The sequence below is a fragment of the Mesoplodon densirostris genome, chromosome 12 (assembly GCF_025265405.1).
Source record: "Mesoplodon densirostris isolate mMesDen1 chromosome 12, mMesDen1 primary haplotype, whole genome shotgun sequence".
Taxonomy (NCBI): Eukaryota; Metazoa; Chordata; class Mammalia; order Artiodactyla; family Ziphiidae; genus Mesoplodon; species Mesoplodon densirostris.
Genome location: NC_082672.1, coordinates 27,339,883 through 27,357,669, shown reverse-complemented (window position 1 = coordinate 27,357,669; position 17,787 = coordinate 27,339,883). Strand labels below are relative to the sequence as shown.

Sequence of the window (17,787 nt, the reverse complement as noted above, 5' to 3'; positions counted from 1 at the left end):
ATCTTGAAAAGATTTTTAGACTTTGGCTTTTGAAGTCATTTGGCAGTGAGTGGCTCACTTATGATTGATTATGATTTCTTGGCAATTATTATGCTTACTTAGGAATTTTTGTGAAGTGAAAAACTCTAACTTAAAAATTGTTTTCAAATGGAATGAAATGTTTAATACAAAACGTATCAGTTAATAATGTTAATTTATATACATTTAATTAAAACTTGATTTTAATTTTCAGCTCTTAGACATTTTTGTAGACCCTTGAAAGCCTATAGTCCTAGGCACTTATGGCTATATGTCCATTTACTCCTAAGCCCACAGCTGGCTTTAGCCACACTTCTTTACTGAAATTGTTCTGGCAAAAGCCATCATTGACCTCGGTAATACCACATCCAGTCCACTTGTCAGCACCTGTCATACTGGACCTCGCTGCTGTATTTCAAATTGTTGATCACACCTTCCTTCTTGAAACTCCTTACCCCAGGGATTCCATGTTCTTCTTTTTTTTTTTTTTTCTCATCGTCCCTGACCCTTCCTTTTTGTACTTCATCATGGAATCTTTCTCTCCCCCTTAAACTTGGCAGACTCTGGCTTAGTACTTTTTTACATGTCCATTCTAAGTAATAATGCCCACCCCCCTTTTCCAGCTCTGACCTCTGTTGAGAGCTTCAGGCCTGCTTATTCAGCTCTATGCTGGTTGCAGGCACCTAGTGTCCAAACCAGCATCTCACACTGAGCTCTTTATTTCTTTCCTTCCTTCCCTCTGCAAGGCTTGCTTATTTATCTACATTATTTGTCTCAGTTCATGAGAACAGTATCTCTAGTCAAGTCTGAAACCTGGAGTTCTCCTTTTTTCCTACAAAATTGGTAAACATTTTCCCAATATGAAGTGGAGTAAGAAAACTTAAACCAAATTGCTTCACTGGCAGTATATAGAAGCGACATCATTTTACTTCCAGAAATAGGATTTTAATTTTAACATACATTATAGCCACTGTTACTGTTCCACCTTCGTACTAAATGTAACTGGGGCTACTAATCGTATATTCCAATGTAGGATTATCAAAGACTTTCTTATGCAAAGGAAAATGAATAGAAAAAAGAAAACAAAATGATTTGAAAAACTTTAATTTTTGAATGTATGTGTATATGTATGCATATTTGTAACTCTCATCACATGTTGAAACTACGACTTTTAATTGTACTAATGCCTTGTGTGAGTTTAGTCTCTCATTACTTTTGTGTGGTGACCACTCATTAGAAAGGTCAGAAAAGGTGCATTTTGGGTAGATTTTTACACCATGTGATATGAGTTAAATTTATCCTCTGAAGAATTTTAAATCTCAGTGGATTGATGATATTTTTAGTGGCAGAAAAATTATTTTAAAACAAAAAAGATTTGAGATGTAAGACCAACAGTAACCTGTTCAGTTTTTAGCACTGTTAATTATACAGATATCACTCTAGATTCTGTATGGCTAGTTTTTGTAATGTAAACTCTTCAAATATAAGTTTTCGTTTACTTGCTAATTTATATTTTGTTTATTTTTTAAGCTTTTAAAATAGTTTATATGGTGGGCATTATATCAAAACCGACACTATGATGGATATTTTAGTTTATAAATTGCAAGTTCCATATTTTTTTACATGGATCTATTATCATATCTAATGGGGAAAATCTTGAAGTCCTTTACCTGTATAGTAGTTCATTATGCTTCATCAAGTAAGTAATAAAGATCTAGAAAGTAATGTATAAAACAGATTTGAAATTATTTTGTATGGTTTAGGTTAAATAAAAACTCCAACCTTTTGGAAAAAATGTCAGAACTCTCTTCAGCTGATGGGCAATATATTCTGTAAAAATAGACATTGGTTCTTTCTAAACTTCACTGAAGATAGTACTAAATTTAAAATATTTCAGAGTGGATTATTTCCATTCTTTTATGAATGTTGTCATCATAGGTTTTAGCATATTATCTTTCTTCCCATGTACTTTCCATTAGGTTACTGCTTCTTCTGTCAAGCCGTGTTTGCTGTACCAGCCACACCTAAGTATGGTTTGAGTTCTAAATGCTAGTGTTTAGTTTTATACCAAGTAGATCATTTCATAAACACAGGCAGAAATCAACAAACCAGGTATATATGACAGCCAAACAAAAATAAAAGCTGCTCTAATTATGTTTCTTCATTAGGAAGAACATTTTGTCTCTTCCATGTTGTAGCAAATATTTCTCAGATAAAGATATAGCTTTCATAAATTGCTAAAGCTAAAACGATTAGTTTAGCCTCAAACAGAGTAACACTCTTCTGTTTCATGATACTTTTATAAATATTCTAACCTTTAAAACATTTTAAAATCAGTGGTCTTTGGTAATAATAAACCAAATAGCAGGGGTTTTTTTTAGACTTACAAATTTTTTTTTGGCAAGAAAAACATGAAGTGAATTTTAATTCCAATGTTTTCAAACTGTACTCACCTACAGCTTGTATGATGTGAAACTCTTTGCCCATACCAGCAATTTTAATGTTTCCAACTCAACTGTTAAGCTCCTTTTTGAATATAAAATGGTACAGCTGTACTCTGCTTTAAAATTCAGGCATATTTTACTTAATGGCTGTTATCTGTCAGCCATTGTGGTAGACAGTTTGGAATATCTTGCTGAGGAAATGATAAAACAAAGGCTTAAAGAGAAATAGAAGCACACAAAGGAACCCTGAGCATGTCAGTTGTGTTGGCGTAGTGGGAGATATGTAGTCACAAAAATAGATGTGGGGTAGTGAAAGATACATGTTGAAGGGACTAACTGTGGGTTGGCACATTCCCGGATAACACAGGAGTTAGGGCCACAGACTGTGAAGCCAGACTGCTTTTAACTCTCTGTATAAGCTTGAACAAGTTATTTTAAAACTGTGTGGCTCAATGTCCTCATCTGTAAAATGGAGATAACGATAATACCTACTGCATTAAGATTGCTGTGAGGCTTAGGTGAGTTAATGTACACAAATTCTGGCACATAGTGCCAGAATAGTAGTAGTAGTGTTTGCTACTATAGTCATTATTATTATCGCCAGAATTGATGGTGACAAAAGAGCATCTCTGTGGGGTTGAGGCCCATTTCAGCTCTAGTCTTCAAGGGTATGATAATTTTTATTTTACGACAAGAAAACAGGCAGCCTCAGCCTGGCCTTTTGTTGGCCCCTGCCTCCTTGGAGTTCAGTTTCTTAGTGACAGTGTGAAACTTTTTGTCAACATGTTCTCCAGTACGTGACTTTTACATTCATAGTTCTAGCTCTGAGTTCTAAAAGTATAAATACAAGGTAAGAGTATTTTTATCAATGCTTCTCTTGTGTGTAGACCTGATAATGACACCCTTTGAGTTTACTCACAATTTATTATTCAACATAAAACACAGTGAGGGCTGACCAGTGGTGTGCTGCTGGATATTTAACAACCAGCTCTTCAGGTGGGTGGGGGGAGCCTGATGTGTAGTGTTTGAGATAGGAGTTCAGTGGTGTCAGTAACCCCACCAGGGCAGTATCAAGCTACCTGTGTGATATGATGTCAGTAAGTACGGGGTCGGGAAGAGATGTGCGCATCCAGCTCTCACAAGCCAGTACGAGCTGGCTCCAGCACTCTGCTGGGACTGGCCCTAGACCTGGATGCTTGTTATCTTAATAATTATTGATTTTTTAAAAACTTCTGTCATTATATGTGCCTATATCTACATTTTCATTGAAAAATGTCTAGAAAGGAAAGGTATACACCAGGTAAACTTTACTTAAGCATTCTCTACCTCCTCTCCGTTCAGGGGCTTTCTGCCCCCTTGGCAGAATGATTTTTCCCTTCAGTGCATCTTAGATTTCTAGAATTTTCACATTGTCTCCATGGGCTTCTAGAAGAACATTCTTACCCATTTATTTATATGGAGGTAAAAGGGCTTAAGGCTTAACATGTATGTTTTCCTAGTTACACTTACACTTTAAGTTACACCTTCAGTAATTCTTAGTGGGGACATATTTGATTTTGTGGCAATGGTGGAAGACAATACTGGCATTTGGTGGGCAGGGACCAGGCATAAGGTCCTGCAAGGGCAATGACAGTCCCTCCAGTGAGGAATTGGCTCCCCTTCCTCCAGTGTCAGAAGCGCCCCAATTGGATTGGATTTCAGGGGGTCGGAACACTGAGCGGGAGAGGGCCAAGAGAAGACAAGTCTTTATCATGCCGAAAATCCTTCCACATCAATATCTGTTCTTACATTTAACTTCTTAGTTTTGGTTATCTGGGTCTAACTTATATTTTCACACAACACTGCTGTGGGGCGTGTGCTCCTTTTATCCAGAAGACAGTTGACTCAGAGAGAGAGAAAGACTGGCTGATGTCACACACAGCCAACTTGAACCTAGATCTCCTATTTCCAGTCTTTTTATGTGACTTGATACCTGAAAACATCTTGTAAGCCTAGGGCTCTTATATTTCTGATCCAAATTGCTAAAAACAAGCAGAATCACTAAAAGACTCAAGTCATGTTGTCTGTAGTTTATTTTTAGATAGCTCAGCAGATAGTATTTTATATGCGTATGTGTAGAGAGAGAGAGATAAAGCAAATGTGGCAAAATTTTAACAACTGGTAAATCTAGATGAAGGGTATATAGATGTTCAGTATATTATTCTTTGAATTTTTCTGTGGGTTGGTAATTCAAAATAAAAACATTTGAGAGACAAATAAGCTGTATTTGCTCATGTAAAATAAGATGCTGAAAATGTTTCTTACTATCAGTACCTTTAAATTAATTATTAAATGTGATATTTAATTATAATGTTTAATTGTAAAATACGATAAATAGCTTTATTATGTTGCATAAGTGTGCAAATGGCCTTTAGGTGGATTGTAGTGAATTTAGAAGCCTAACAAAGCAGCAGACACAGAAATACCTTTTATCTTTGTCACATTTACTCTCGTGGGATTTGCCTTTACACAGTAAGCGTCTTTACTTTGGTGTGTGCATGATGGGCTTTTTTTGATCCTTATGATTATTAGCACAGAGATTTCCACGAGCAGATACTTCTTTTTCTTCCCCTTCCCCAGAAACAAAGGTCAGCCAAAGTAAACAGATGGTATAGCTGAATATGCACTCTGTCTCACAAACCTTTCATTTCAACTCTACCTAGTCCCCCTTACTCACAAAGAAAGGTCAGTTAAAGTAAATAGATAAGAAATGGGGCTGAATGTGAGCTCCTGGGCAGGCTTCAAACGATCATTTTACTTCATCTTTTAAGATAGTTGCTTTTAATTCCTCTACATTTGTTCTTCAAACCACAAGAAATTGCGTGGCTAATGATATGATACTAACTGTTAATATTTGTAGGAACTATGACTGTATTCTTAAAATGATCCAAGAGTTGTTTAATGTTCCATGCCTTTCAGACATCTTAGATACAAATGTCTTTGTAACTCTATCACATTTTTTGCTTTGTAGCAAAGGTTCACTAAACTTCATCACTGATATTAAGAAAGCATCTTAATGTAGTCGTCTTTGGTTTCTTTTTTAATAATGTGAATATTTGCATTCACACCTTTGTTTAATTCTTGCAAGGATATTTTAGTACCAAATATATTTTATGTTAATAAAGCATGTTGCCTGATTACAGGGTAGGACTTTTCTGTTTCCTTGTTTTGTCCCTGGCATCTGGGGCATGGATACACTAAATAATTGTTTATAAATATAAGTGAATTTAAATTATATGAAAATATATGATATCCTTTGGTCACTCTGATCTTAAAAGCCTGCAAAAGGTTGTATTTAAATGAGGTTTCACTTATGTTTCAAGTATTAATTAATTAATTATGTTTGAAGTAGTAATTAATAAAACTAAATTTAAAACAGAAAGTCCTATTGAAATAAGAAAATGATATTTTTCGAGGAGAAAACTTGCTGTTCTCTTGTATTTAACTCAGTAATGACTAGATTGCAAAATTTTACTGTTGAACAAAACTTGGAATCTTTAATTGGTATCCTGATTTTTAACTAAAGTAACAGAAAGATGTTTTATTTTTTTCTACAATCAATTGTAATATGCAATTTACTGTTAAATCTCTTTAAGCTTTATATTTGTAATGCTTAAGATATTTGTAGGTATGAACCAGTAACTCCCAAGTTCGTTGATATGTCCCCAAAGATTTTTTCCATTTGACTTGTTTAAATTAGAAAATTCTTAAGGTAATTATTCTCATACTGGAAATATCTTTTGATGAAGTGAAACTGAACTTTGCTAGTTAAATGCCAGGTGAAAAATGAAAATAATTTCCTATAAAACGAAACAACATACATTAATTAGAAAAAATGTGTAAGACTTTGGATTTTAAATACCTTGATTTATAACTGCAGAACATTTTTCAGAATTATTTAGTACTAACATTTTTCTTTAAGAATCACATCAAATCCATGTCTAATTCAAAACCTAATTCAAGCACATGAAGAAATAGATCTAAAAGGAGTGAGGACGCTGGTCAGAATGGCCATCATCAAAAAATCTACAAACAATAAATGCTGGAGAGGATGTGGAGAAAAGGGAACCCTCTTGCACTGTTAGTGGGAATGTAAATTGATACAGCCACTATGGAGAACAGTATGGAGGTTCCTTAAAAAATTGAAAACAGAACTACCATATGACCCAGCAGTCCCACTACTGGGCATATACCCTGACAAAACCATAATTCAAAAAGAGTCATGTACCACAGTGTTCATTGTGGCACTATTTACAATAGCCAGGAGATGGAAGCAACCGAAGTGTCCATCGACAGATGAATGGATAAAGAAGCTGTGGCACATATATACAATGGAATATTACTCAGCCATAAAAAGAAATGAATTTGAGTTATTTGTAATGAGGTGGATGGACCTAGAGTCTGTTGTACAGAGTGAAGTAAGTCAGAAAGAGAAAAACAAATACCATATGCTAACATGGCAACATATATGGAATCTAAAAAAAAAAAATGGTTCTGAAGAACCTAGGGGCAGGACAGGAATAAAGATGCAGTTGTAGAGAATGGACTTGAGGACATGGGGAGGGGGAAGGGTAAGCTGGGATGCAGTGAGAGAGTGGCATGGACATATATACACTACCAAATGTAAAATAGATAGCTAGTGGGAAGCTGCTGCATAGCACAGGGAGATCAGCTTGGTGCTGTGTGACCACTTAGAGGGGCGGGATAGGGAGGGTGAGAGGGAGACGCAAGAGGGAGGGGATATGGGGATATATGTATATCTATAGCTGATTCACTTTGTTATACGGCAGAAACTAACACACCATTTTAAAGCAATTATACTCCAATAAAGATGTTTTAAAAAAAAAAGGCCACTCTGGGAAACCGAAAAAATAAATAAATAAATAAAAGGAGTGAGGAATGTTAAGCCTTAGCTTAATGCAGTAGAAGTCACCGCTTTGAACTCTGAATTGTGCTAATTAGTTCCAACAGAAAATTTATGGATTTTGTCAGTTAATTTGCATTATAATTTTAAAAGTCTGTTGTGCAGTGTCAAAAGGCAACTGAGTGGATTTTGTTGTATATATTTATACAACATCTAATGTAAATGTTGCTTTGCCTCATCTTCCATAGTAGGAAGTCAGAAGATAAAATCTGAAAATGAAAATAATCAGTGAATTCTGTGTGCGTATTCCTTAGAAAATATGGACTAAAATATCAGAAGAAACAGCTAAACGAATTGATAGTGATTGCCTCTGAGGTGAAGGGTTGAGGAGGTGCAGCTGGAAGCGGCTGCTCTTTGTCATGAACCTTGTAGAAGTAATGGACTCTAATCTGTGCAATTATGGTTTTTAAGAAAAAGTTATAGAGCAGGGAACCTCAGTGTTTTCCTCTCTTAGTGACTTGCATGCATAGTCCGTCTCTTTATTTAGATCAATGGGGTACTACCTGTCAGCTGTTAGTAGTTTACTCTGTCCCCTGAGAACTCAGGGATAAATAATTCACCCGTGAGGGCTGTCCTGAAACCCCAGTATAGAATGTGGGAATACTAAATGTTCTAAAACTGAATTCTTAGAGATTTGACCTAATAGAACGAACTATATGGAGAATAAAAACCAATTATTAATCTGTTTTCATCTTAAACAAAATTCAGCATCGTCCCTTTTCTTTCTTCACTATTAGATCGTGTGTGTGTGTGCGCGCGCATGTGTGTGTAAAACAGTAACCATCTTGAACTAGCTTCAACAGAAAAGGGGAATATTTCTCAAAATATGGGATCCCTCGGAGTCCAAGGCTGGGAGTGTAGCAGAACCTAAGGAAAGTACTGAAACTGCTTTACTCCAAATGCCTGCTTCATCATTCCTCCTCTTTCTGCAGACTGATTTTTCTTTTTTTTTTTTCTTTTTTTCCCTTAAGCTTTCATGTCCAATCACCGGCAAAGAAACAGAATTACGTGGTCTGCCCTGTCTCTCTTTTCCTCTATCCCACCCTTATTCGTGTCTGTCTTCTTCCCCCCACCCCCTTCACTGTATCCATCCTCCTCTGAGGAGAGAGTTGTTCAACAAAGGAGATCCTTGTAATCTGTACAGACATTTCCCGGCCTGATAAACCCGAGTGGGTTTATTCACAAATGCTTAGCTGCTGAGGTGAAGACATTAAGTATTTCATGGTGATAGAGCTAATCAATGACCAGAGCACAGGCAGGCGGCTGCTGTGAGGTGAATGTTCTTTAGAGCACTGAGGTGTGGAGTGAGGTTCTTCTGCAGCCTCGTCGGATCGTGTACTTCCGGGAAATGCCCTTCTGCTCCAGGTACTCACATGTTGGCACCAGTTACAGTTGAGATGTACATAGACTATTCTTATCCCTGAGATACTGATACTGCTTCACGCGTAGATAGCGTTCTTACCATTTCTTTTTTAGTTAGTTTCTTTTTTAGTCAGATATTTGTTTGGAACTTTACTGGGAAATTATTTCATGGTTCTTCAGTTTGTACCAGTAAGCAGTAAACAAACCCAGTGTGAGTTTTTCTTTTTTCCTTTATCTCCTCTTGTTGAGGTGTGGCATTCTTCAGAAAGTCATCTGGGGGCTTCCCTGGTGGCGCAGTGGTTGGGAGTCTGCCTGCCAATGCAGGGGACATGGGTTCGAGCCCTGGTATGGGAAGATCCCACATGCCGCGGAGCGACTAGGCCCGTGAGCCACAACTACTGAGCCTGCGCATCTGGAGCCTGTGCTCCGCAACGAGAGGCCACGACAGTGAGAGGCCCGCGCACTGCGATGAAGAGTAGCCCCCGCTCCCCGCAACTAGAGAAAGCCCTCGCACAGAAACGAAGACCCAACACACCCCAAAATAAATAAATAAATACATTTATATTTTTTAAAAAAGATCTAATGGAACATTAAAAAAAAAAAAAAAAAAGAAAGAAAGTCATCTGCATCCCTATGGATCGCAGCCATAAATACTTCCAGAACAAGCCTTCCATCAGCTAATGGTTCTCTTTAATTTGTCAAAGTACTCTAGGCCTTGTGGCGTATGGTTCCTGGGCTTAATGTTTATCGTGATGAAGTAGAGTCAGCCCATCTAAAATACTGATCTAATTAAAATCTTAATTGAAATATTATTATTAATTCATTTAGATAAAGAAGCTTAAGTCTAGAATTTTATCATATTTAACCCTGAAAGTTTGTAAATATGGTATGGTTTCTGGATAGGTGTAATTCAGTGTTCTAAAAGTCATCTGTGAAAATTGTTAAGTAATTCTTCAAAATTAATCATATATTCTTCATTTAGCAGGCAATTAATATTTTTCTGTTTTAAACTTTATTTTTGTTATTACCAGTTCCAAAAAGAAACAAAAAGCACAAATAACTTTCCAGTCTAATCATTCAAATGAGCATTAGCACTCAATAAGCATTTTTGAATTAATTAATGAAAGTTTACCTCTTTAAAAAATTGTTTTGATAGTCTACAATTTCTATTCTTTTAATCCCCTCCAAAAGTGATACAGATGGGCCTCCCTGGTGGCGCAGTGGTTGGGAGTCCGCCTGCCGATGCAGGGGATATGGGTTCGTGCCCCGGTCTGGGAGGATCCCATATGCCGCGGAGCGGCTGGGCCCGTGAGCCATGGCCGCTGGGCCTGCGCGTCCGGAGCCTGTGCTCCGCAACGGGAGAGGCCACAACAGTGAGAGGCCCGCATACCGCAAAAAGAAAAAAAAAAAAAAAAAAAAGTGATACAGATGATAAAATAATAAGGCCATGCTTTCATGTGTTCTACTCAGGGGGTTGTGACTTCAAAAGGATGGGAATCTCTGAGGTTACAAAAAGAGCTGATCAGTTGAGTGATACCCAGGTTAGGAAGAGACAGCAAGGTAGATGAGAGGATGCAGTAAGTGCACATACAAAAATATTAGAGGAGAGAAAGGAAAATTCCTATGCTTCTTGCCATGGGAATGCAGATTTATTCTAATTCATGATTTCCTTGGGGTATTGGTTTTGAATGTAAATTGGCAGGCTAATGGAGTCTTGGTGTGGGCTTTGGTTTATGAAATTTTCTATGGAGTTTGAGGAGTTTGGGGGAAGCCTGACTTGGTCCAGTTCATTTGAATTTTCAGGATGTTAATCAAAACCACCTGAAGAGTCCCAGATCCTTCCCAGCTATATTCCAGATTCCCTGGCATGGCCCAGGCCTAGAGAAAAAGGGAATGGGAGCACCTTTCAGTAGAATGTACTGGACTTGAAGCCAGTAGTGTCTCGTGCCTTGGGGCTGCCGTTAATTAGCTATGTCACCAGGAATTGCTTAATTTCTTTGACCGTATTCTCATCTCTGAATTGAGAATAATTATACCCTGTATGTCTACCTTGAAAAGTTTTTGTGCTGATCAAAAGCAGTACAAGACAATGAGAAAGCACTCTGTAAACTGTGTCAGTCTTTGTTGCTGAGGATGGATTGGGTAAAGTGAAGGAATCAGTTTGGGATCATCTTTGTTCTTTATTATTGGTAAGCTGGAACTAACAGCTGTTAATACACTAACAGGTTATTAATAAATTCTTCCCAGTAATTTGTTACCACCAATCAGTGATTCTCAAAGTGTGGGCTTAAGACCAGCAATATCAGCTTCACCTGGGAACTTGTTTCTGAAGCAAATTCTCAAGCCACACTCCAGAACTTCTGAATCTGGTTTTAACAAACCCTCCAGGTGACTCTAATGCAAACTTAAGTTTGAGAGCCACTGGTCTAGATCAGTGATTCTCAATTAATGGGTAATGCCCCCCACGGAGGTCAGACGTTCTCAACCTGGGCTGCACATTACAATCACCTGGAGAATATTTGCACCTCCCAAAGTACCCCAGGCCAATTAAATAAGGATTTCTAGGAATAGTGCTCACAGGTCAGTTGTTTTTTTTTTTTTTTTTTTATGGTATGCGGGCCTCTCACTGTTGCGGCCTCTCCCGTTGCGGAGCACAGGCTCCGGACGCGCAGGCTCAGCGGCCATGGCTCACGGGCCCAGCCGCTCCGCGTCATGTGGGATCTTCCCGGACCGGGGCACAAACCCGTGTCCCCTGCGTCGGCAGGTGGACTGTCAACCACTGGGCCACCAGGGAAGCCCCAAGGTCAGTATTTTTTTTAAGTTTCTCATTTGATTCCAGTATAGTCAAGGTTGAGAACCACTGCCCTATTGGCCTCACCTTCTGCCTGAAATCACTACTGTTTCTAATGGGAATTTACCAGATCTGTATCTTGAAATAAGTTAAATTTGAGAAGTACTGCTTTGGATGGTGATTCCCAAACCTAGCTGGTTGAGCATCAACATTTCCTGTGAAAAGCTTTCTGGATTCCTTTCAGACCCAGTCAATTGGAATTTTCAGGAAAAAATTCCTCAGCAAAGCTGGGGAATGTGTATTTTCTGAATGTCTGGTATAAGGAGTTTTTGGTCCATCATTTGGGAACCACATCAAAAGGTGATTTAAAAGTTACCTTGGGCTTCCCTGGTGGCACAGTGGTTGAGAGTCCGCCTGCCGATGCAGGGGACACGGGTTCGTGCCCCGGTCCGGGAAGATCCCACATGCTGCGGAGCGGCTAGGCCCGTGAGCCATGGCCGCTGGGCCTGCGCGTCCGGAGCCTGTGCTCCGCAACGGGAGAGGCCCGCGTACCGCAAAAAACAAAAAAAAAGTTACCTTATTTGTGAGGTTGGCCTTAGTTATCCATCTTGTCCTTAATATCCTCACTTAATTTTTTTATTCATCCATTCATGAAACATTCTTTGGGTGTCCATGTGTCAGACAGATACTTTTATACATGTAAGGGATACAAATAGGATACTGTCCCTGAATTCAAGGAGCTTAGTGCCTATTAGAGGAAAATAGATCTAGAAATAAATAAATGCATGGAAGCGTTGTAAGTATTATGGTAGAAGCCAGAAACATGGGAATCATTCTTGATTTCTTCTGTCCTGTTAATTCTTCTGCCTAAAATTATCTCCAATCCATGAACCTTTCTTAATCTTCACTGTTACCACCTTAAATCCAAGCTGCTTTCTCTGCTTTCCACCTGGCTAACTCCTCAACCTTCAGATTTCAGCTCAGTGTCACTTCCTTGGGAGTTCATTCTTACATCTTTCTGCGTTGTCTTTTGGGGCATTTGTCAGTTGCAATTACATTTGTGTTTTTGTGATTAAAAAAAAGAATGTCAGTCTACCCCACTGGACTGTGAGCTGTGGAAGGGCTGAAGCCAGGTCTCTCTTGCTTCTGGTGCTTATACCTCACACATTCTAGGGCTTATAAATTGTTGAATGAGTAAGTAATTAAATAATGAGAAAAGAAGCTGTCGTTACATTTTTGCTCATCACTCTAGAGAGTGCTGGACCCAAATAGTGCAAACAGAGGGAATTACAATGGTGCAATTTGCTTAAAATTTCAAAAGCACTAGATGACTATGAGTTACTAATAAAGGACCTAAAATGCCTTCTGATCCCTAAAAAATTAAATTATGAGCAGTGTGAAAACAAAAACCTCACAATTACTATCTGATTACTAATTAATAACTAATTTAAATTAATGTACATGCAAAGCATTGAAAAGTTGCCAAAACATTTCCCCATCTTTTTCTTGTAGTTAGGAAAGACTCACAAAGAGTTAATAACTAACTCAAGTTGAAAACAGGAAAGAAAAAGGAAGAACTTGGAAAAATATTTTAAACCCTCTGCTGAATTCACCTGTAAGCTTAATTTCAAAAGCATTGGTATAGAGATTTCAAATTACATTTTAATCAAGTAAAAAGTAATTTCAGCTTAATTTTTGAAATAATTTTGGTGTTTTATTTGACACAGTGCTACGTGCTTGCTTTGTTCAAGACTTGTGCAGTCAGAAGGCAAAAAGGAACTCAACCAAGACATTGTACTATGATGGATTTTTCTCTCTTTCCATCTCCAATTTAAAAGAAAAATGTCCCTACAGTTCTGTAATATTTTTAATCATTGGAGGCCTGTCCAGTATATTTACTTCCCATGAGAGAGCTTAAATAGTCAGTGATTTCATCAGCAAAGAGACAAAAAGGCACCAAGTAGTATATGTGCTGGACCAAAACAAACATTTCACTTAAAAATAATGTGCCTTATTTGACCACTTAATGATATATGTAGCCTGACTTCTCCCATATTAAAAGGAGCCCATTTTACTTGTGTGATAGGTGCATGAAGGCTCTCGGATATATAGAACTTTTGGGGCCCTAGAGTCCAGAGGAAGATTGCGCAGAGAGACCTTGCCCACTCCCTTAATTGCAATCGTGAGAAAACCTGGAGGAAAGCTCGCCTCCTCCTTACAGTTCACCCCTTCCTGTTGGCGCTTGAATGGAGATAGATAAAAAAATTCCGGCAGTGTACATGTCAAACTGTTAACAATGGTTGCCCTTGGAGGGTAGGAATGAGGAAAGAAAGACATACATTTCTTTTCTTATTTATTGAAAAGGCCATTTATGATGAAAAAACAAATTATAGTTTATAGTCATAGTGCTCAGCTTTTGGTTTTCTCAACTTATTTAGCTTATGCAAGTTACTGTATTCAACTTGATATTTTTTGATAAGACATTTTAATTTACTGAAAATTATTAATATTAATATTGCTTTTTCTGGTTTTCCTGGCTCCTCCCTTTGAGGTTAAGAAAATTGAAGCTCGGGTTCTCCCTATTTCACACACTCTCCGAGGCAAAAGCTGGATTCCTGTTCCACGTCCTCCTCTGGGTTTCAGCGTTCACATAGTTTTTACCTGAGTGTTCCTCACTGATGCTTTTGTGAAGTTTTTGTGGTGTTTGTTTTTCTGTATTATGTAGGATTTTTGTTTTTTTTTAGTAAGAGTGTTGGTCTAGGCACCTAGTCAGCTATTCTGCTGGGAATGAACCTCCCATCATTTTTGCAGCATAATATACACTTTGTATATTACATAGTTTCTACCAGAGCTCTGAAATGGTATCATAACCAATAGCGCTTTTATAGCATTCACTAGACTAGCCCTCCCTTCACCAAATACTAACCTTAGAGTTTTAGCATGCATTTTGTTTGATGAGGTTTTTTTTGCAAAATGCAGATAAATACTTGATAGTTTTTCCTATGTTAAAATTAGGGTGGTATGAATCTGTGGTGTGGAACTGGGTGGGGCTGTGACTGCCCATCAAGCTATGTATTAGCGCAAATTCAAATTGACTTTTTGAGTAGAATTTCAGCCCTCCTGCATGTGTGACTTTCCCTATCACACTTATTCAAGCTAAAGTTGGATGGTTTTCACACGTCTCCTTATTAGGTAACCTAATTTTCATGAGGCCCACCTCTCCTGTCCTCAGTGTAGCCTTATCCTTTAACTGGCTTAAAATAACAATAAAAACTGTTTTCTAGGAACTTATCAGGAGGGTATAAATGAATCCTTGTTGCTTTTTATTATCCCTAAAAAATTCTAAAAGAAACCAAGCTTTATGGTTTGTCTAAAGAGTAACCCATTCTACGGAAATAAAATCTAAATCCCAAATGAAGTCAGAGAGCTGATACCTGGATTAAATTGACTTCCCATAGAAGGACTGTGCTAAACTACCCTTTGGGGTGATGCCATTGACTCATGAGTAACAGCCCATGAAACAACATCTCTGTGTTTCCTTAAGAGATGTTGAGGATGCTCTTCATTACCTAAGCATAGGGTTTCTTCTCTGTGAACTCCCAAGGATGAATTCCCTTCTGAGATTTCCAAGAGCAATTTGGATGTGGACAGTATGAATTCAGGGCCTGATCGTGTCTCCCTTTCTTCTTTGGCTGATGGAAAGCTTAGCGTTTCAAGGTCCTCCCTGTCAAGTATATACAACTTCATGAATATATTTTTGTTTACCAGTCTCATTGCAGTTTGAATTTACTTTACTATCCTTACTTTTCATTTAACTTATATATTTTTGCCATGTTAAACTCATATTTTAAAACCATTTTGAATATTTTTTAGAACAAATTGGGTATACACAAAATCATTTGATTATTGTTTCAAATAATGCAAATCAGTGAATAACCATGTTTCAGGAATGAAATTACACAATTACATATTTACTTTTGGTTATTTAAAATCTGGAACATTAGATTTCAGTACAATTTCTGTCTCTAGATCCAAAGGAACAAATATGCATAGACAGTGGAGACCACTATTATGATTTCTGAGAGAGACTGCAGGCTGTTCCCTCATTTGTTTGGACAGGAAAATTTTCAAAAGTAAAATCACTCTCTTTAAATATTGTGTAGATTTCAGCAATCTGATAAATGAGCTATTTATTCATTGTCTCTCTGGTACCCAACAGTGGATTATCCATAGCAACAATCCTTTTCAAACTTAATGAGACCGACTCTATATTTATTAGGGAAATAATACCACCAGGTTAAACAAACTGACTGTTGGTCCTGTGTATTTACTCTCTTTCAAAGAGATCTGCTAAACCTTCAGTGTGTTCCATGTCGTAGATCATTAGGGAAGCTGAATTGGATATGTCTCTATGATTCTGAATATGCCATTTTTGTGGTGTGTTTAGAGTCAAATAATAAAGATGATGAGCAAATAAAGCTTTAGACATGAAGTACTATTTTGTGCATTGAAAACAGAGCCAAATTATTCTCCATACTATAGAAATCAGAGATATATTATGATAAATATTACCACTCCCAGTCTATAGAGGATCAATAGAATACTTAATATTGGCCCAGGAAAACATATTTCAGTTTTTCTTTATGCTAGAAATTACATTGACATGGACTCTATAAGAAAGGCCGTGCCTCAGAAAAAAGGTAGTTTCAGAATTGCAGAGATTTTCATAAGAGAACAGATTTTTTTTTAAAGACTTTGAATTGCTGTTGAAATGTAAATTAAACCTGCAATCTTTTCATGTCAGTTGTTGAGAAATGAAGTAGTATTTAAAAACACAAAATGTTAGAGTTCATGTAATCCAGTATCCTTATTTTTTTTTTTTTTTTTTTTGCGGTATGCGGGCCTCTCACTGTTGTGGCCTCCCCCGTTGCGGAGCACAGGCTCCGGACGCGCAGGCTCCGGACGCGCAGGCTCAGCGGCCATGGCTCACGGGCCCAGCCGCTCCGCGGCATATGGGATCCTCCCAGACCGGGGCACGAACCCGTATCCCCTGCATCGGCAGGCGGACTCTCAACCACTTGCGCCACCAGGGAGGCCCCAGTATCCTTATTTTACAGCCATGAATGCTTTTAGAAATTGCTAAAAAACTAGTGTCTCTCATCTCAAATGTCCTTGTACTATATAAAAACAAAACCAAAACGTGTTAAGCTTCCATCCTACAAAGTATGCTAATGGGAATATAATAAACTTTTGCAAGGGTAGATTGATTAATAATTCCATTTGGTTTTTGTCTTTTTATATACAGTAGAAAAGAGCACATTTTTTTCTTTATTAGATTTTTAAATGTACATTAGTAGTGGGGCTCTGCATTTATGAATTGATTGAACCTGTTTTGATGAAATCTGCTATGTTAAATATCTATTTTTTCTTAGATAAAATTTTTTGTAGTTTTAATATTTAAATTATTTATTTTTCTTTATGTTCACAGATTCTGGAACTTTTCAAAGCCTGACCCTCTTCTTGAAACAGTGGAACATCATACAGAATTTACTTGCGGTTTAGATTTAAGTCTTCAGAGTCCTACTCAGGTAATGGATCGATCTCCTCATGTTTTTTCTACCCATACAGTTTACAGATAGCTCTATGTGTGGCATGTGTTGCTTTTATGAACAAGAGTCTTGCCTTTAGGGCAGGGCAAAGTACATTTACTTAATAAACCTGATCTTTTTTGCTGTATAAACTTGAGCATTTGAAATACTAGAGAAGAAGAGGTATCCAGAAACTTGGCGTACCTCTCTCCTTTTGAGAGATTGACTTGTCTGAGAGGAAAAGGAAACTTCCCCAGAAGTGTTGTGCTTAACATCGTAGACCTCTTCCAGTGGGTAACAAGAGAAGAATGGAATGAGGAAGGATTGTCCCCAGAGGCTGGTGGGAGTCAAGAGTGTGTGGTCCTGGATTCAGCTGTCCTGCTAAGCCTTTGAGATGACGGGCAGGTCATTTCCCTGTCAGGACTGTCACCCTCATCTCCACACCCCACGTTGGAAGACGGGCTTTACGTGAAGAACAAAGTAGAGGAGAGTGGCAACTGTTTTAATTACGAAAGTTCATATTTCCCCCCTTTTTTTCTCTTGAGGACTTCAGAGTCAATATTTTAGATTTTAAATATTCTTCAGGTTTTTCAAAAAAGCAGTTTCAGTTTTGAAAATTGT

At 37.8% G+C, this 17,787-nt stretch overlaps 1 protein-coding gene across 1 annotated transcript in view; it reads left to right on the top strand.

Annotated features, from left to right (window-relative positions):
- Nucleotides 1–17,787, top strand: part of PEX7 (peroxisomal biogenesis factor 7) — an 85,360-nt gene that overhangs the window by 46,672 nt on the left and 20,901 nt on the right. The window contains exon 9 of the mRNA XM_060114949.1: nt 17,067–17,166. Coding sequence (XP_059970932.1) covers nt 17,067–17,166 — 100 coding nt within the window. The remainder of the gene's footprint in view (nt 1–17,066; nt 17,167–17,787) is intronic.